This window comes from Salvelinus alpinus, chromosome 1 (assembly GCF_045679555.1).
Source record: "Salvelinus alpinus chromosome 1, SLU_Salpinus.1, whole genome shotgun sequence".
NCBI classification, from domain to species: Eukaryota; Metazoa; Chordata; class Actinopteri; order Salmoniformes; family Salmonidae; genus Salvelinus; species Salvelinus alpinus.
Genome location: NC_092086.1, coordinates 87580012 through 87601651, shown reverse-complemented (window position 1 = coordinate 87601651; position 21640 = coordinate 87580012). Strand labels below are relative to the sequence as shown.

Sequence of the window (21640 nt, the reverse complement as noted above, 5' to 3'; positions counted from 1 at the left end):
TGTACTTGTGTGTGTGACATTAAAACTTGAAACTATTCGTGGTTTCTATTATATATTAGACTATTATCATTAGTGTGAGCATTAGTGTTGGGGGCAACCTAGAAAATATATAGCAAAAACTATAGCGCAACTGGTTAAAATTATCTAACATGTAGAGCAAGATTGGACAATGACAGTGTGGGTATCTTACGTCTCTCCTTGGAAGTCCAAATTCAACACGTTTTGTTATGCTAATTGTGCCTGACATCACCAGTGAGATCAAAGCGGCGCAGGAGTACTTATGAGTTGAGGCTGCCCCACTGCCATGAGTCCAACACATTCCGCAGCGAGAGGCACTGCACGCTGAATAACCTGCGAGAGAGAAGAGGTAGCCACTGTTGCTGGGGAGTAAACGATGCTTACTTCTTTGGATTCATTTGAATTGCGAAATTGTGGATTTATACGAATTTGTGGAGGATTTTGAATTCAAAAGGATATTACACTGACACGAATCATCATTAAAGGTGAGGAGCAATGGTCTAGTTTCATGACATGACTGTCAAAGTCTAAAGTTATCGATGACATGCTTATTTTCAGAGTTTGATAGCTTTTAATTGGTTGAACACGAACTAGGCTATTTAAAGATTAGGCTACTATATATCTGATTTTAGTTTGGATAGATAATATCCCAGATATTTTCGAATAAGGACTCGAGTGTAGGCTACCTTATTAACTTGAACGTGACTCAAACTACATTTTAAGAGTAGCTTTATTTACCTATTGTTCCTACTGCGACTGAATAGAGGTAGAAGGCTATAATAACAAGGAGACAGCTTCAAACATGCAGATAGAGGGGAATTTGAAAGAGAACGATGAGGAATACAGTTCCAATGTTTAGGTTTAGTGGCTGATACGGCTTTATTATACAACGGGAATTTAATAGATATTTGTTGAAGGTGATCATGGGCAGAACTATTCATTTCATTGACAGTTCCACCCCACACAAAATACCAATGTAACCTCTGCATGCATAGAGTGGTTTCCCTCGCATAAACCCAATGCACCTTATATAAAATGGGAGATCGGGACAAATGGAACTACCACAACTTTAAGGTTTTGTGAAGAAATGTTAAATATCTTTAAATGTTTAAGTGTTGAATAAATGTTTTTAATGTAAAATCGGATATTCTTATCTAAACTGATTGCCTGCTGGTAGTTGATTGCTTGCTAACCGTTATACCACATGTGCTGTAGCTGACATTTCCAAAGGGTCTGATGTTGAGCTCCCGTACAGCGTAGCCAATTTAGATCACAATTCGCAACATGTATATAAATTAGGCTGTAGGTTTGTATTACCCACATGGTTAGAGATGCTTCGGGAGATTTGCAACATGGTGAAAATAGAGTGAAATAATGGTGTTATTATACTGTCTTATTATTTGTGTTGATGAGACGTATTAAGCAACTATTATTTCCACTTTAAATATCACTATAATCAGTGAGATGAGTGTTTTGTTTGAGGCATAAAATTAAAGTTATTTTCAAAGAGTTTCCTTATCATCACACGACAATTAAAAACCCTATCAGATGGAGGTAATGCCCTGTACAAGTACAGCCTGTCTGCTGTAGGGTAGTGTGCTCTGCTGGTGTGTTGTTGCCATCCACTGATCATATTACTATCTGAAATGTATCTGAAGTTAAGCAGAAATTACAATTCAGTTTGTGTGTGTGTGTGGGGGGGGGGATCTGTCAACTCTCAATAGCCCCTGCAGTGAGTGTTGTTGCACCAGTGGGAAGGATGTGCACAAGAGTTCCACAATTAATACATTTCTTGAAATAGAGTTTTTCGATTTCCACTATACATAAGAAATGTGGCTGTGAACAAAACCATTATAGCATAGATTATCTTTTGACATTTTGTTTTGAATAGTGTGGAGTGTTCCTTTAATGGTGTATTTTTCTATTCCACCAAACAGGGGAAAGAGGGGGAGACGGTGTCATGGCATTTGACTTGTGATTGCACCTATAAGAGCCTAAAAGCCAACAGCCACCTGCATTACTGTCATCTCTAAGTTGGAACACTATCATTATGAAGAAAACGTCTAACACCCTCCCACTCTGTCTGCTTACCATTCTGCTGCTGTCCCAGATCTGCTCCGGCATCAAATGGCTGTAAGGACCTTTTATTTTGTATTTTATGTGTGTGCATTTTTCCTTTTGCTTTACTGTTTATTGTGGCCTGTGTTGTGCATAGGCAGTAAAACAGAAGCTGGAGCTCTCCAAGTCCTTCTTGTTTCCTACTGTATTTAATTTAAACCTGCAGAAAAATATAATATAATTTAACTTTATTTTCCCTCTGAGGATGAACATTTGCCACATTTTCTGCCGGTAAACTAAAAGAAAGGCTGTGCATTATTTCAGTCCAGGTTCTCAATTTGTCCCCTGATGAATGTTAATGAGAAGATTTGAACGGGAATTATGGAGTGAAAAATTAATCTGTTAGAACAGAGTACTCGAAAGCAACAAGCAGCTTGTGTGTTAAACATCATTATAACCAAGAGTGACATAATTTGGAAGTTTTTCCCTTAGATATACAAATTCCTCATTGACTTTGGTACATATTTTACTTTGGTTCATAGATTGATTGACATTTTATGCCTGCACGTGATTTGGGATGTTCTTTTTTTACCATTGTAGCATCTGAAACCTATGAGTGAGTTGTTGTAAGATTTCTATAGGCTATAACAGTCGAACAGCAAATGTGCCTCAGAGAGAGAGAGAGATGGAGATTGCATGACATTGTGCTAAATTCTATAGTAGAAAGGGTCTCTCCCAGCCTTGATATTTCTACGGGCCTGGATGTGAACCAGATGCAGCCATAAACACCTGTGAGCTCTGGGTTACCACTAGCACAGGGGAGTCTGTCACAATTTATCGTTGGGCATGGAGTGGCCACTCCCCTCACTCCTAATCCGAAACAGGCCTAAGTGCAGGAGGCACTGGCTGGTTCTCACGGAACTCTCTCTCCCTCGCAGTGCTGCTGCAAACATAGAAAACAGAGTCAGACACTGACTGACCAGGTTCTCTGGTGGTTTTTCTATGAACTAATCTTCTGTTCTGTCTATGTGCAAATCAAGTATGTGTGCCCCCCTTTTAGATTTCGTAATCAGATGATTTATGCCAAACAAAATTCTCGGTAGAATGCAATCCTTTTAACAATGAAGAATGTAAATGATGATAGATGGATAGATGTAGTGCTGTCAGTTAGATCTGGGTCAGGCTTTTTGCCAATGATGAATTAATAATTTGGCATGTTCTGGAACCTCCTCTGCTGAACTAAATCAGGAGAATAGTCTGATGCCAAGCTGTGGTCTGTTATGTTTTACCTGTTCGTGACTTCTTGAGAGATTGTCAATGGCATCCTCTCTCTGGTATTTTTGTATCTTCCAAGTCAAGTGGTACGAATGCCAAAAATGTAAAAAGTTCCAACAGTTCTGATAATCTGTTTGATTGGTTCAAAACATGTTTGAAGCGCAATGGTTCAGTATGTATCGTAACTATAGTTATGGGCCTAAAAATGTATGTATGTTAGAAGTGAGAAAATTACTTTCAGCTATGGCATCGGCTTTTGCATTCATAAAATCATATCATATTTCATATCAAAAACTTGAAATATTTTGATCTTGGAATTTTTCAGATGACATTCTTGCGGTATAGAAACCTCTGAGTTGAAGCCATCATAATGAAGTACTTATAATTACATCTGTTTCTGTTCCAGGGCCCTATCTCACACACCCACGTCCTTACACATCAACCAGACCCAGCACTGCAAGCTGCTTCCCGGCCTGGTGTCGTCACAAGCCCAACTGTGTCGGAGCAACCTGGAGCTCATGCAGACCATAATCGCCGCAGCCCGCGAGGTCAAGAAGACCTGCCAGAAGACCTTCGCTGACATGCGCTGGAACTGTTCCTCTATTGATATCCCCAGTGACTCCTCGAGGTATCGTCCAGATCTTGACAGAGGTAGGCCTACTAGTCACAATCTAGGGGAGACCGGGGTTGGTTGTCACACTTTTTACTCTTGTGTGTATTTCTCAGCACCAGTATATCTTAAAAGGCTATTTTCAATATTAGGAGAAAGACCAAGGTATTGGGTTGAAATGGGGACCCTCATATCTTATTCCAACATGGAGTTATAAGCCATCAAACACACTCTGTCCACCTGTGACAACCAGCCCCATCGCGGGATAGGATGTCACACAGTATGTTGTTGGTTATCACAATGTTTGCTAGTAGCTTATTCGTTTGTAACAGGAAATGAAGCAATATAGCATACAGCATCTTAGAAATAGCCTTTCTTTGAACTAAAGATATTTCTAACAAATTCAACATTTTATGCCATGAGAAAAACATATGACATTTTGAGTAAATTTGGGTGTGTATGTGTTTGTTTGCACAAGCATGTGTGTGTGTGTGTGGGGGGGGTGACATAAAAAATATATGTGTGAGAGAGCGGCAACGAAGGGAACTTTTTATAGCACAAGCACAAAAGAGCTTGGGATTTATTATAATGGAGTTGATAGTGACAACCAACTCCAATGCCAATAAAGATTGGCAGTTACTACATGGCTGGACCTTGGAACTCAGAAAATAGGTTTGAAATATAGCTCTCCCTTTCCTCTTTTCAACAAACATAATTGTTCATGGATACTCCCATAATTAAAACAAAAAAAGTAAAGAAAACACAAATTCTCCTAACCTCAATGTTTTGACATGCTGACATGAATTGACCAGGTGGATAGGTTCTTTCAAAGAATGCACACATGTTAACCTTAACAATATTGCACAGTGCCATTTAGATTGTCCTTGAGCTGTTCTTGTCTATTAATTATCTGTATTATGTCATGTTTTATGTTTTGTGTGGACCCCAGGAAGAGTAGCTGCTGCTTCAGCAGTAACTAATGGGGATCCTAATAAAATGCCAAATACAAAAACCCGTGAGACAACAAACCCCAGTCTCCCCTACTGTTTATGGTGCTGTGAGATCAATTGATTGAAATGGTGGTGTGAGATCCATTGTGCTAGGTGTGCAACCTAAACGTTTTTTTTCAATAGAACTAGGAGTGATCATCTCAGACCAAATTATCAGCACAGTAGAAACTCTGTGTCCTTGGTGGGATTCAAAAAGCTAATTCAAGTGTTGCAGGAGATCATTTACAAGCGAGAGTTTAAAGCCTTAATCATCGTCCTTGGGGGTCTTTTGTGCTCTGAGGGCAGAGCAGACTGGGCCAAGCAAAGGCTACCATTCTTCTTTGTGTCCCCTTGAAAGAAAGAAAATTGTCCTTTATCACCCTAGCCACCCACCTCCCTAATATCCGTGCTACAAAGTCCTTCTCTTTATGTTCCAAGTACTTGATGTGGTTGTCTTCATAGCTTAACAGTGCCTTGACTCTCTTTTGTGGCACAATAGATTCCATTATGTAAGAGGTATTTTCAGATGACATTTTTGAGTTGGACAGTGACTATTAGAAGGGATCTAGACATCTTTTTTTGTGACAACTCATCCTTCTCAGTTTTAAATCCCTTTAACGTCACACATTACCTACACGAATCTAGTTTTCTATAGTAATGCAAGATGTTAAATATTATCAGCGAACTCAACTGAACATACGTCGTATGAATAGGCAGGCTCTTAGTTGCTCCTTCCAGTACAAAGCATTAGTAATGTATACAGTACGTGCCTAAAGATTTTGATCGATCATTGTCTCATTATATGCACACTCCTTTCAGTGATTTGTCTGAGTCTTTCCATGTTCTGTACTTCTACTTTGATGGGTTTATTTCCATTGCCAAAGGGATCTTTGCTGAGCCAGGCAGAGCCAATGTCAGTTCCAGTTTTACTGAGTTTGGGTGCAGATATATATATATAAAACACAACAAAGAGCTGGCACCTAATCAAAGATTTAAAGAGATAGCTCCATGATGATACGCCTCAGGAGAAGACAAGCTCCATCTGTCAACTGTTAGACCAGTCTTGAGAAGCCACTGGCCAACAATAAAATAGTGGTCTTCTTCATACAGGGATGTTTTTGTGGTCTGGCTGGTTCTTCCTGTCTCCTACCTCCATCGTCCAGCATTGACATATCTGCCCTCTGTGTGTACACACTTCATCACCTACATTAGATCCATATGATCCACTCCGGCTGAATAACCATATCTGTCTAGTGACTATCTCATGTTACTCTTACTGCGGTTTCACTTGGCAAACTGTTCGATGATACAATAGATAAAGGTTATATTCTACTACAAAAGTTATACTCTTATACTCACTGAGGTATTTTCCCTCACTCAAAAGGCCTTGTCTTGTTCCAAACAGGCACGAGGGAGTCAGCGTTTGTGTATGCCTTGTCTGCGGCGGCCATCAGCCACACCATAGCGCAGGCGTGCACGTCGGGGGACCTGCGCCTGTGTTCGTGCGGCCCCATCCCCGGGGAGATCCCTGAGCCGGGCTACCGCTGGGGCGGATGTGCAGACAACCTGCACTATGGCCTGGTCATGGGCTCCAAGTTCTCTGACGCCCCCATGAAGATGAAGAAGGCAGGCTCCCACGCCAACAAGCTGATGCATCTGCACAACAGTGAAGTGGGGAGACAGGTACAAAGTAATCTTATTATCACAGATCACTGATGACTTACTGTTCATTCTATGTAGTAGTATTCAGAGGTGGGACCAAGTCACTATTATTTGAGTCACGAGCAAGTCACAAGATCTGAGTCTCAAGTCGAGTCCCAAGTAGAACGAGTCGAGTCTCGAGTAAAATCTAAGTCATGCATTCCAAGAACAATTCAAGTCGAGTCAAGTCACACGTTTTTTCAAGTCAAGTCTCAAGTCAAGTAAAAAAATAAAACCTATACATGAAGTGACTGTTTATTGAGACTTCCAGACAGCCCTTTTCATTATTTTGTCTATAACACATTTTGATTATGTTATAATATATTTTGCAACTAATTCCAAACGCAAGCTTCATAATGTAAGTCAATTATACATTTCAAGCAGTTTTGACATACCAACAGAACAGTAGCTAGGCCTATGCTAGTCATTTATGACTGATGCCCCATTGCTGGTGAGCTTGCAAAGTAAACAGTTAATATTTTTGATCACCAAACAATATTTGGAGCTAGATATATATTTATGGCAATCTTCTCTCCCTAGCTAGCTTAGTGGTTCTCAAACGTTTTGACCTGCAAGATCACAAAAATAGTTGGTTAAAAGTTTGCGACCCACACACACACATGCCCGAGGCACATACGCTAACACGTGCACATAATCGCTGCGCAAATGTAGCCTGTCATTACAGCCATTACAACCATTCCTGTTAGCAGCCAATAACAACTAGGGATATTATGTCACTTCTCTGTAGTCCAGAGCAAGCAAAATACTGCCTACCTGTAAAAAGTGGAGGTTGCAGGATCGTCTGGAAAGCATTGTCTGTCTGCACTGCACGCTTAGTGCTTCACTTTGGAGGGCCGCCTGCCTGCCGAATGCTCGTTGCCACCTGAACTGGATAGCCCTTTTCTTCTTCACAAATACCGTAATTAAGTCGCCAGAATATGTTACATTTTCATCCCATAATATTGAAGGCAGTGCGATGTTATAGCAAGCCTTAGACATGATATAGCCAGTAGCCACCCAAACTAGGACTATCTGAAATATGAACATGATCAATGAAATCGGCAGGTAGCCTATTATTGTTCTGGCAAAGATGCCTCCGTGGTTGATTTCTAACCTGTATATTATATGGATAAATAATATAAACGAAGGCCTACTGTGTTTTTGTCAGGCAAAACTGGAGAAAATAATGCAAGTTCTTTCTGGTCACTAATCTCTGGATATGCGCGCTCGCCTTTGCGCGTCAATGCTGATGACTGGTCATTGGTCAACAATCAAGACCTGCAACTTTTTGGTTCTGAAGCACAGATGAGATGTTTTTGAGACAATCTTTTGGTATAATACCGTACGTAGGGTAGGTCTATATTAGAAACCAGATCAAACAGGCAAATATATATATGCATATGTAGCCTATTAAAATATGTAGGAAAAATATGTATTTTTCCCATTCAGCTTCATACTCGCGACCCCCCAAAACGCTCTCTCTTTGAGAACCACTGCGCTAGCTCTTCCGACCTGTGTTGATTAACAGTTTGCTGGTCCAATTCATTCACCAATCTGTTGCACGTTCTTTTGCATGTCGATGCTGCGGCTACTGTCTCTGGCTGCTTGGAGAGTAATCCACAGAGACTCTGTGCCACAAAATGAGTGAAAACATTTTACAAAACCTAGCCAGATAATTTCAAGTTATCAGTCTCAAGTCAACGTCGAGTCACAAGTCTTAACTCTTGTGTGGTGTTCATGTTTTTGTTATTCACCCAATGAATGGACCCACAATATTATTGGGTTTTTAAACAATACAGCCATAACAATTGACCTAAAAATACTTAATACTTAGATGTTGACTTATATAAATTACAAGCAATATAGACAGCATACATATCAATAAAGTGCTATTTGTTTTTTTTAAATAAAATGGAGTTTTTGTTAACAGAAATCTATTTTTATCAAGACATGGGTGGAATAAATCATGTTTATCTTGAACAAATATAAATTTAACAAGGTTTGCATCACTATTGATGTTTATTGCTTTGAACTGAACAAATTGAAAGGACAAATTTTTCAGTATTTTATGGAAATGATAAATGAACACAAATTAAGGCCAGTCTACACCCCATATGAGGGACAGAGTTTTACTGTGTGTGTGTAGCAAATGTATTTCTTGCACTTGATGGATGTGTACTGTGTCTTCCTGTCCTTCTTCCACACACATCGCAGCGCTTCTTCTTGTTGCTACCGGCTGCAATCTACAATGATGAAAACACAGTTCAGGAATTTTACTAACATCTCACTCACATATATAGTTACAGCAGGCCAAGGTAGGAGAGTCAGACACACATGCAACAACATCACTCACACTTATTTCCGGTATTGGAGTTGGTTAGTTCTGTGTTTCGGGCAGATGGGGCACCAGCATCCTCCTCCTGAATCATCCTCACGATGGCTGCAGAAGCTGGGGTCCTTGGGATATGTTGCCTCCTCTAGATTTGAGGTCTTACCAATGCCTTGCCCAGCTCCTCAAGAAAGAGACGTCTTCTCTTCAGCTTCCCTCTGTTCCAATCTGGGTTCAACGCCATCCAGATGACAAACTCGTTGTAAGCCGAGATGTCCAAGATGTTGAAGAATATCACAAGGGGCCAGCGTAGGGTTCTTCTTTTGCAGCTGTAACCAGCTAAATTCTCCACCCCTCCTTTTGTGGCATTGTAATCCATTATGATTTCTGTTTTTTGAAGTTCCTGGCCACAGATTCTCCCATCCCTATGTAGCATACTGACGAGTACCACATTTGTGCCTTTCTTTGGCACGTAGGACACTAGGGACGAGTCGGCCTGAGGTGGGAGCTCTGGCTTGTTTTTTCATACTGTTCCTACCATCGTCAGCTTCCTCTTGAGGAACTCCTGTCCCAGCTTGTGCGAAGTAAAAAAGTTATCGCATGTGATGTTGTGGCCACCGAGTCCCTGTGTCACATCCAGGACAACCCGCATCCCTTGGTTCTTCTCAGGGGCTCCTCCATCGGGCTTCCCTGTATACACTTGCAAGTTCCACGCATATGATGAAGTCGCATCACAAGCAGTCCAGATCTTGATTCAATATTTTGCGGGTTTAGACTGTATGTACTGCCTGAAGGGGCAGCAGTCCCTAAATGGCATAAGCTGCTCATCAACAGTAACGTTGGGCCAAGGGATGTAAAAGAGGAGAAGGCAGTCCACCCACTTTTCCTACACTGACCTGATTGCAGCTAGCTTGTCTCTCTGCCGTCGAGCTGGTCTGGTGGCTCAGTTATCGAAAGCGGATAATCCTGGAAATAATGTGTACGTTTTCCAGAGACATTGTTGCACGGAAAAGTTATCTGCCAGTTTCTGCATTCCACAAGGATTCTGCGGATTTCCCATTGGATCTAAAAATGTAAATGAGTTTTGTCCATCTCCTTCCATCTCTCTCCAAAAACACACCTGCCCTCCAAATTAGTGCAGTCCAGAATGATTTTCTGGATGGTGTCTGGGATGAACAGTTCAAAATAAGACTTTATGTCCTGCACATGAGTAACCGCCATCCGCGTCGGCCCTGGTTGCATCCTTGTCACATTAGCAGCCATGCGGGGTGGCTCATTCTTTGGGCAAGAAGACCATTCAATGTCACCATTTTTTGACATCTATATTTCTCCTCCTGCAAGCTGCTGACGAGCTGGTTGCCCACGGGCTGGCTGCTGATGGGCTGGTTCTGGGGCTGGCTGAGGGTCAATCTCATCCTCTTCTTCCAACTCACTGTCAGACTCCGAATTGACAGAGACTTGATCCTCATATTCTGAAATGTCTTCATCTTCCAAAGTGGAAGACGCTCCTTCCACACTACTGTAGCTTCTCTCTCTGCAAAAATTATTTCTAAGGCCCTCTGAGCAGAGATTATTTTTGCCATATTGATTGATTGTGGTAAGGAGCTACAATGTATCAGACTAATGTATTATAATAACATTGTGCAGGTTCCCTCAAGACAATGTGTAGTTTCACACACTACAAATGGTAAAGAGTGCGAGAATAGCGGGATACAGGCAGACAGGCAGGGAGAGAGCCAGGTTAGGAGGAGGAAGACAGACACACAGTAAACCTTTTGATTGAATTTTTACTTGTTTTCACCTACACAAACACTTTTCCACACTTTTATTACCCTCGGGTCCAGTGGACCCGGACACCACATATGTAATAAAAATGTGTAGGGCGGTGCACAGTGTGCACTCAATGAAAAGTTGTTATTTTACATGTTCTTCATATAACATTGAAAATGGGTCCCACAGACCCGAACACCACACAAGGGTTAAGGCTAGTAGTAGTAGTAGTAGTAGTAGCAGTAGAGGTAGCAGTAGTAGTTTGGCTTGAAAGATGGATATATGGATGACTATTTGAGCATACTGAGCAATCGTAAATGAGGATATGAGGATATGACAAATTCAGCTTTCATTTGTATACAATGTGTTTGTTCCCAAACACAAGTAAATAAGTAGACTTATGTGTATAAAATGACAAAAGTGAAATAAAGCCACTATTGGTTATTGGCTGATAATGTGGATGATTAGGGTTCTATCCAATTGGATATGATGTTCAACTAAAGAAACCCACAGGACAATTCGGAAAGTATTCAGACCCCTTGAGTTTTTCCACATTTTGTTACATTACAGCCTTATCCTGAAATAGATTAAATAATGTTTTCCCTCATCAATCTACACACAATAACCCATAATGAAAAAGCAACAAAAAAACTGAAATATAACATTTACATAAGTATTCAGACCCTTTACTCAGTACTTTGTTAAAGCACCTTCTCTGCAGATCCTCTCAAGCTCGGTCAGGTTGGATGGGGAGCGTCGCTGCACAGCTATTTTCAGGTCTCTCCAGAGATGTTTGATCGGGTTCAAGTCCAGGCTGGGCCACTCAAGGTCATTCAGAGACTCCTGCATTGTCTTGGCTGTGTCCTTAGGGTCGTTGTCCTATTGGAAGGTGAACCTTCACCCCAGGCTGAGGTCCTGAGCGCTCTGGAACATGTTTTCATCAAGGATTTCTATGTACTTTGCTCTGTTCATCTTTCCCTCGATCCTGACTAGTTTCCCAGTCCCTGCTACTGAAAAACATCCCAACAACATTATGCTTCCGCCACCATGCTTCACCGTAGGAATGGTGCCAGGTTCCCTCCATACGTGACACTTCATATTCAGGCCAAAGAGTTCAATCTTGGTGTCATCAGACCAGAGAATCTTGCTTGTCATGGTCTGAGAGTCCTTTAGGTGTCCCTTGGCAAACTCCTAGCGGGCTGTCCATGTGCCTTTTAGGAGGTGTGAGGAGTGACTTCCATCTGGCCACTCTACCATAAATGCCTGATTAGTGGAGTGCTACAGAGATGGTTGTCCTTCTGGAAGGTTCTCCCATCTCCACAGAGGAACTCTGGAGATCTGTCAGAGTGACCATCTGGTTCTTGGTCACCTCCCTGACCAAGGCCCTTCTCCCCCGATTGCTCAGTTTTGCCGGGCGGCCAGCTCTAGGAAGAGTCTTGGTGGTTCCAAACTTCTTACATTTAAGAATGATGGAGGCCAGTTTGTTCTTAGGGTCCTTCAATGCTTCAGAAATATTTTGCTACCCTTCCCCAGATCTGTGCCTCGACACAATCTTGTCTCGGAGCTCTACGGACAATTCCTTCAGCCTCATGGCTTGGTTTTTGCTCTGAAATTCTCTGTCAACTGTGGGACCTTATATAGACAGGTGTGTGCCTTTCCAAATCATGTCCAATCAATTGAATTTACTACATGTGGACTCCAATCAAGTTGTAGAAACCTCTCAAGGATGATCAATGGAAACAGGATGCACCTTACTTCAATTTCGAGTCTCATAGCAAAGGGTCTGAATACTTATGCAAATAAGGTATTTCTGTTGAATTTTTTTGGTAATTTTCAAACATATCTAAAAACCTGTTTTTGCTTTCTAATTATGGGGTATTGTGTGTAGATTAATGAGGGGAAAAACTATTTAATACATTTTAGAATAAGGCTGTAATGTAACAAAAGATGTAAAAGGTCAAGGGGTCTGAATACTTTCGGAATGCACTGTATATAGCTCTTTTCAGGGCCAATAACTGTAAATCAATCCCTTTGTGCAATCTTTGACATATTTTCTGCTATAGCATTTGTCTCAATAGTAACAGTGTTTTACGTTCACGTCCTCCAGGCCCTGAGAGATGCGCTGGTGATGAAGTGTAAGTGTCACGGTGTGTCTGGCTCCTGCTCCATACGGACCTGCTGGAGAGGCCTGCAGGACCTGAAGGACATCGCCATTGACCTGAAGACCAAGTACCTGTCAGCCACTAAGGTTGTGCACAGACCCATGGGTACGCGCAAGCAGCTGGTCCCCAAGGACATTGACATCAGGCCGGTCAGAGAGAACGAACTGGTCTACCTGCAGAGCTCTCCGGACTTCTGTGCCAAGAACGACAAGCTGGGTTCCGTCGGCACCCAGGACAGGTGAGACTGTTACAGGAACTGTGTGTGTGTGTGTGTGTGTGTGTGTGTGTGTGTGTGTGTGTGTGTGTGTGTGTGTGTGTGTGTGTGTGTGTGTGTGTGTGTGTGTGTGTGTGTGTGTGTGTGTGTGTGTGTGTTTGTGTGTATGTGTATGTATGTGTGTATTTGAGGCAGCTACATTAAGGCAGCTATATACAATTTTAAATATTACATGACATTACATTTCATAACACTTTTCACAACACATTAAGTGCCACTAATCTACAATACAAAATCCATGTGAACGAGCCCTATTCTGAGCCAATTTAAATATTCTAATGTTATATTAATAACTCTATTGTCCCATTAAATGCAAATGTTATGGAAAATCGAATCAAACACTTCATGAGAGCCCATGAGCTCATGTTGCACAACATTTCTATAGGCTATGCAAATATGAGAGAAACAGAGTGATGGCTATATTTATTTCTCAACTTTCATAATATTAAGCAAATATTAAGCACATTGCTTATCTTTACAACAGGAGTATAGCCTACCTGGCTGGCATGAAAATGAACTACAGGAAAAGCGTCCTCCATTCGCTATTTAAGTGCATAGATGACATGTATTCTTTCCCGCTGCCCCTGTTTCGATACAGGTGCATGATAATGGCCCATTCTAAATCAAAACGAATTTCACACATATATTATTTAGTACATGTAAAGACAAGATTAAATCAAGAATAAACTGATGGGTGACAATATTAGCCTATCAATTGTGAATTATATACTACCACTTGTGAATGATACCCAGCTTTTTTTTGTGACTTTTTAGAATCATAGTCGCACACCTCATGTAGCCTAGACCATAGGCCTATATGTTTTGATAAGTGGCCAAATAACTTCTTAAAATGAAGCACATTAATACTCTTTACAAGGGATGTAGAGCTTAACTGTCATACATACATATGCAGCGCGTGAGTTTCAAGTTTGGGGAACATAATTTTCACCATAAAAAAGCAGCTTTATAATAAAAGCATTACAGGCATAATCACCTTTGTGGTCACTTTTGATTATGGTGTTTTCCCGCTAATGGAACATTCATGCTTACAGCATTTATGGGCTTATATTGTGAAGAAATAGCCTAATAGTTTATTAAAATGTTAAGCTAAATGTTCTGATCTGTTGCATCAGCCACATTGCCTAAAAAAAATGTTGGGGATGCTAGTGGTTGTATTAATTTGGGATCTATCGCATCCCACGACTGTCCCAGACTATATTTGGAATATTTATTTCTCGCACAAAATAGAATAGGTCAACTTTTGTACTATCGGGGATAGTAGACTGACATAGGCTAGTGCTTTTGATGTTTGTTAGACCTACTCATCTAGTTGGCTGACAAATAGTAAATGAGAACAGTTCTTCCAATATCTTCAATATGCAACTCGGAATTGGATAAGGATGCGCGCAGTTGCGTCCCCGATGTGTCTGTCTTCACTTGTAGCCTGTGAGAAAGACCCAATCACGTGATGGAGAACCGTGTGAGTGAGATGAGAGGTGCTTCTGAGCAGGCAGCACTCAGGGAGAAGGGCTGCAAAAGGCATGGCTTTTTTAGGTTGCTTTATGACCACACAAAGGGAATGCCGCCGGGAAATTCGAGGCATTATCAAGTGCTTCTCAAATTGTGAATGAGAGACTGACGAAGTGTGTACAGTCTGCGCAAAAAAACAAAGCAGAGCTCATGCCTTTCAAGCTACTTTTTTCAAATCATCATTAGAGTCGCATCATGCAGCCTTGCAATGTATTAAAAATCAAAACTTATAGCCCAAAGTTTGTAGAACAATTGAAGTTACATTTAATAACTCTAAATTAAGCATAAAGGAGTACCTCTTTCTTTGTTAACCGACCAACACAGAATAGCCGCATGTGCGCAGTCCCTCAAATCGTTTGGGTGAAAATGTCCTTTCTTTTTTATTCAGCTTTGTTTAATTGTATTATTCATACTATAAAATAATGCCACGGAATTCTAAGCAAATCTTGTCTGCTAAATAACCTAGTGTAGCCCACAGCCATTTGGCATAGCCAGATCAGGACCTAACATAAGGACAACTCAGAGTATGCTATCCTGTTCTTCTGAAATAGACTACATTTTCTTCATATCATGTTTCTTTAGAGCTGTCTAAAATACATAATGGATTTATTGTGAAGGTGTAGGCTATATTACATGGGTTTATTAGACTTTTTAAAATGTGGATGTTCCAAAGGTCTGCATCATGTGTAGAAGCCAGTAGATGCTAAATGTGTTTATGTTAATTAACGGTCAATTACCGTGAGACCGTCAGTTATTTGCTTGACAATTACAGGCTGACAAAATTTTGTGACCGCCACAGCCCTAATGTCATGGGTGGAGCATTGTGAAAGAATATACAGCCTGATCTTATGTAAATCCGGAACATTCACATTACTATGATATGTCACGTTTGCTATGGTTACATAAGACAGAAGGTTACTTATACTGTGAATGTCTAGCAACCCAAAGGTTGCATGTTCGAATCTCATCACGGACAACTTCAGCATTTTAGTCAATTAACAAGCTTGCAACTACTTACTACTTTTTAGCTACTTTGCAACTACTTAGCATGTTAGCTAACCCTTCCCCTAACCCTAACCTTAACCCTTTAACCTAACTCCTAACCCTAACCTTAACCCTAACCTTAACCCCCAACCCCTAGCCTAGCTAACATTAGCCATCTAGCTAACGTTAGCATTAGCCACCTAGCTAACGTTACCGACAACAAATTAGAATATGTAACATATCATATGTTTTGGAAATTCACAACATATTGTAAGAATTCCAATTCGTAACATATTGTATGAATTGCAATTCGGGAAACATATCATACGAATTGTAATTCGGAGCATATCATACCAAATGGATAAATTAATAAATACCTTGAGAATTGTAACATATCATACTAATTGGAGTGTCCCGAATATACATTTACTATGTTACGTCTACCCCTAAATCCAGGTTGTAATATAGAACCTAAAAAAATCATAGCTACTCTTTTGTGAAAGCTCTACATACTCAGTATGTTGGCCTGGCTCTGCCTGGTTCCTGCTTCACGGCAGTGCAGCTAACATTTAGGAAATGACCAATCCTGTTTGTTTTCTCAAGCGGGGAGTTCGTCCAGGATGTTGATTTAATTAGCTGCCGCCCTCCCTGGTGGCAGGCACCATTTTGTTTTGAGAATCCCTGATAAATCAAGTGGTCCCTGAGATTGGCCTGTCTGTGGTATGTCTGAGCACGTGCCACTGACATGCCCATTGTGACTCGTGCCCTTGTGTTGCTATCAGACAGGGCTGAGTAATGTGGTTATTCTTAGAGCCTGAGTGCATTCAGCTGATATCGATTTGAGAGCACGACACAGAAGGAAACGGGTAATGGTCCCCAAAGATTAAACAAGATTCTCTCTATTCATCTGAAGGTATTCATTAGGAAATATATGTTGCATGTTGTCAGTCGGACCACTGTGAGAACTTAGTGGGAAATAAGGGGTATTTTCTTTGTCTGGGGTAAAGGCCAGATACAGTTGAAATCGGAAGTTTACGTACACCTTAGCCAAATACATTTAAACTTCATTTTTCACAATTCCTGACATTTAATCCTAGTAAAAATTCCCTGTCTTAGGTCAGTTAGGATTCCAACTTTATTTTTAGAATGTGAAATGTCAGAATAATAGTAGAGCGAATGATTTATTTTAGCTTTTATTTCTTTCCCAGTGGGTCAAAAGTTTACATACAACTCAATTAGTATTTGGTAGCATTGCCTTTAAATTGTTTAACTTGGGTCAAACGTTTCGGGTAGCCTTCCGCAAAGCTTCGTGAATTTTGGCACATTCCTCCTGACAGAGCTGGTGTAACTGAGTCAGGTTTGTAGGCCTCCATGCTCGCACACACTTCTTCAGTTCTGTCCACACATTTTCTATGTGATTGAGGTCAGGGCTTTGTGATGGCCACTCCAATACCTTGACATTGTTGTCCTTAAGCCATTTTGCCACAACTTTGGAAGTGTGCTTGGGGAAGACCCATTTGCGACCCAGCTTTAACTTCCTGACTGATGACTTGAGATGTTGCTTCAATATATCCACATAATTTTCCATACTCATGAGGTCATCTATTTTGTGAAGTGCACCAGTCCCTTCTGCAGCAAAGCAACCCCACAACATGATGCTGCCACCCCCGTGCTTCACGGTTGGGATGGTGTTCTTCGGCTTGCAAGCCTCCCCCTTTTTCCTACAAACATAACGATGGTCATTATGGCAAAACAGTCCTATTTTTGTGTCATCAGACCAGAGGACATTTTTCCAAAAAGTACAATCTTTGTCCCCATGTGCAGTTGCAAAACCGTAGTCTGGCTTTTTTCTGGTGGTTTTGGAGCAGTGGCTTTTTCCTTGCTAAGCGGCCTTTCAGGTTATGTCGATATAGGACTCATTTTACTGTGGATATAGATACCTTTGTACCGGTTTCCTCCAGCATCTTCACAAGGTCCTTTGCTGTTGTTCTGGGATTGATTTTCGCACCAAAGTACGTCTCTAGGAGACAAAACGCGTCTCCTTCCTGAGAGGTATGACGGCTACGTGGTCCCATGGTGTTTATACTTGCATAATATTGTTTGTACAGATGAACGTGGTACCTTCAGGCATTTGGAAATTGCTCCCAGGGATGAACCAGACTTGTGGAGGTCTAAAAACAAATTCTGAGGTCTTGGCTAATTTCTATTGATTTTCCCATGATGTCAAGCAAAGAGGGACTGAGTTTGAAGGTAGGCCTGGAAATACATCCACAGGTACACCTCCAATTGACTCAAATGATGTCAATTAGCATATCAGAAGCTTCTAAAGCCATGACATAATTTTCTGGAATTTTCCAATCTGTTTAAAGGCACAGTCAACTTAGTGTATGTACATTTTTGACCCACTAGAATTGTGATACAGTGAATTATAAGTGAAATAATCTGTCTGTAAGCAATTGTTGGAAAAATTACTTGTGTCATGCACAAAGTAGATGTCCTAACCGAGTTGCCAAAACTATAGTTTGTTAACAAGAAATGTGTGGAATGGTTGAAAAACAAGTTTTAATAACTCAAACCTAAGTGTATGTAAACTTCTGACTTCAACTGTATAAAGACCACCTACCTTCTACAAAACTGCGCTAGCCATCTTTGGCAGCCTAGTGGGTTTTCTGCCTTTTGTATCTTTTGCCATGAATATTCATTTTAGTAGCGTAGCTAAATCTCTGCTGGGCTGCAGAAGATGTATGACACGTTTCAGTAAGGAGTAGGGTTCAGGGCTCTTGGAGCTGGAAACGCGGAACATTGAAAACAATTCATCCAAATGTCTCTTTAGGCCACTTAACAGATAACCTGAAGACATGCTCCGTGTCAGGTCACTGTGCTCCATGCATCTGCTGTCCCCAACCTGATAAGGGGCCCGTAACACATGGTCTATGGCATATATTCAGTGCTTTACGCTGAGTCACAAGGCATCACCAGCCTCCTGGGTGACTACGTGTGACGCTGATGTGCCGTGTGGTGTGTGTTTCCACGAGGGTCCCAGGGGTCTGGGGGATGTTTTAACCGCACCATCCCACACCTCCTCCTCCCCATCACATGGCCTCAGCACCATCCACCTCACTCCCACGATCCCTAGCCACTCCACAAGGGATAGTGCACTTTGTTTGACCCTGACGGAGCCGTGTTCAATGGTACACACTTCAGGGTGGCCTTATCTGTGTTTACCCTTCAAGTGAGTTCTAATCTCGCTACTCCTCGCCTTGGATATTTTTGACCCCGTTGATAATACCTGGAGTGTAATAGCAGCAAACATATGTAGCCTACTTCTTAGTAAAGGATAGAAATGTTGGAAGCCTCCTTCTGTAGAAAGCTGTCCAGTGATATACCTTGTAGCGACGTTCCTTGTGGGGTTAGAATGTGTTCTGTATTAATAAGAAATGCATAACAAGTTAAACCTCAATAACATCCCCAGAGCTGAGGGATAATCAGTATCTCAAAGGCAACAAGCGTTGTGGGTCTCACGAGGGACGGCACCATCGAAGGATGTTTTTGTTCAGAATTGGATTAGTAGCTCTGACTGAGACACACAGCTGTGTGAGAGCGATGTGGAGTTTACAGATGGTCATGTCCTTTTGATCCATTAACTTTACACCAGGCACCAGACTGAAAGGTCAGATTTTCTCTGACAAAACATATCTGTGTAGAGCTATTGTTAATTGGCCTGTCCCAAAGGCCACTATTGTAATGAGTCTGTCCTACTTTTCCCAATGACTCTAACTTCCCTCCTGCCCCTCCACCCCTTCCCTCCTCGTCCCTTCTCTGTGTCAGCAGGCTTCAGCCATCCTCTCAGTGCCTCTGTCTCTCACCAAGCTGGCCATTAACACTCTGGTATTATAAAACAATGCAATTATGTGGAGCGAGAGTGGTTTAAATAGAGGGAGGGCTCCCGTGTGTATTCACTGTGATTTATGATACGGCTATTCTCTGCTCACTTAAGATGCCCCCAGGCTTAAGAAAGGGTCCCAAGCGAAGCATTCTGTGCCCTAAGACAAAACACAAGGGGGAAATGTTTGGGTGAATGCACAATAAGCATTCGTCAAGCTCCCCCTTTTAGAGACATTTGTTAGGCTTGAGATGGTTTCGGAATTGTCCAAAACATTGGACAAAACGTTTTGGGGTTGATCTTTGAGAGAGGAACTCTTCTAAGGTCAATGGGGTTGTTTGAGGGGGGAATCTATTAGAGAGACTGGGTTTATGTGTATGTAAATGTTTTAGGGACCTTGAGGGCTTTCCATAAACCACAATGTATTACCAGTGTGTAGAATGGTTTGTTTTTTTCTCATTTGTTTGGGGGGCAGAATGAGTGTCATTTAGGAATGCAAAAAGTTCTCAAACATAGTTGTAACTTTTTCTCCCTTTCTGTCTGTTCATTCCAGGCAGTGCAACAAGACGTCCATCGGCAGCGACAGCTGTGACATGATGTGCTGTGGGCGTGGCTACAACCCCTACACAGAGAAGCTGGTGGAGCGCTGCCACTGCAAGTACCACTGGTGCTGCTATGTCACATGTAAAAAGTGTGAGAGGATTGTGGAGAGATACGTCTGCAAATGAGTCCATGTTGTCTACTTCATCCACCCACCTAACCGCCCCACGTCTCTGGGCTGGGGCTACAGATAACCAAAGCACTACGTTACCAAGAAGGCTTACTTTTGTCTTAAGCTTTAGCATGTATATTTTGACAAGAAAGTGTTTATTTTTGTTCATTCTTTTTAATTAAACTCTGACTCACAAGCTGGACTTAAAACCTTTTCCATTTTACGAACGTGGACACATGGGTGTTGTGACAATGCCTATCGGTTTACGTGAAGACCACCGTCCTCAAGGATTTTTTCTTTCCTTTCATAAATGTGCATTACACTTGCTGTACTCGGATATCAAATGTCTATTTTCGTATATACTTTTATTAAAATAAATGATATTGGATTTGTTTTTTGAGGAGAGGGACTGTAGTCTCCTCGTTTGCTGTTGGGGGTATACTTCCAACCTCGTTCTGATGTTGACACTCGTTTACTTCAGAACCATTCCACGGAATTCAAAGGGTTCTGAAGGATCCATGGTGTTTTTCCTCAAATGGTAGTCCTTTTTTCAACAGAGAAAGACACTGAAAGAAAGAGAGGGAAATCGTGTTCAACACACAAAGGGAACTTAAAGTACTTTTAGTTGTGGAACTTTTTTAGTAACTGGTGTTGAACTCTTGAGCACTGGAGCTTGACTGGGGACTCGCCTGCAGACACACAGTTCTGTGTGCATCCTCAGGATAAGGACAAAGATCTCCCAGTGTTAGAAACAGCACATTATCCCTATAATGTCTGACATGCAGGTAGTCCAAAGCCTAACACTCAGAGCATGTGAACAGAACACATGGGTCTCTTTTAATGCCGTGTTATGATGAACCACTCTTATGTGGCTGTACATACTGTCTTTTTGTATGCTGAATTAAAGAAAGAAATATTTATAAACTAATTATAGACTCTTTAACAAGCTCTCAATTTTTTCCTTTCCCAAGACCGCAACTCATCATCATCATCATCATGGTGAATTTTCTTTTTGTAATTTAAAAGAAACTTGGCAAGAGAAATATGTAACCTCACAGGCTGGTGTTTTTGAAATAGACTAGCTATATTTCTTCCCCCCGAAGCATTACTGTAATTAATGACATCTCAAAGTGTTAAGAAAATAACAGTTTCACACAATGACCTGTGACTGTGAGATAAATGAGCACACTTGTAATGTGTTTTAGTGTTCAATCAGAAGGCCAATTGGGATCAACCTCTCAATTACAAAAACCCTGGGAAAGTGTTTGTTTGGACATTCTTCACTGTCACAAGGGCTATTAATTATGATTATATCATGGGTTTAGCCTAACCCTCAAACAATCAT

At 41.3% G+C, this 21640-nt stretch overlaps 1 protein-coding gene across 1 annotated transcript; it reads left to right on the top strand.

Moving 5' to 3' along the window:
- Positions 1–306: 306 nt before the first annotated feature.
- LOC139532646 (protein Wnt-11-like) lies at positions 307–21223 on the top strand. Its single transcript, XM_071330549.1, has 6 exons — positions 307–503; positions 1956–2151; positions 3758–4002; positions 6356–6633; positions 12858–13150; positions 20137–21223. Exons 2-6 carry the CDS (start codon positions 2069–2071, stop codon positions 20309–20311), a joined length of 1074 nt encoding a protein of 357 aa, XP_071186650.1. The 5' UTR covers positions 307–503; positions 1956–2068; the 3' UTR covers positions 20312–21223.
- The last annotated feature ends 417 nt before the right edge of the window (positions 21224–21640 follow it).

What these genes read in the sequence shown, in the direction of transcription:
- LOC139532646 (XM_071330549.1), top strand. Translation starts at nt 2,069, where the DNA reads ATGAAGAAAACGTCTAACACCCTCCCACTCTGTCTGCTTACCATTCTG. An exon ending in TCGTCCAGATCTTGACAGAG is followed by an intron (nt 4,003 to 6,355) that starts GTAGGCCTACTA and finishes TGTTCCAAACAG; the next exon opens with GCACGAGGGAGTCAGCGTTT. An exon ending in ACAGTGAAGTGGGGAGACAG is followed by an intron (nt 6,634 to 12,857) that starts GTACAAAGTAAT and finishes CACGTCCTCCAG; the next exon opens with GCCCTGAGAGATGCGCTGGT.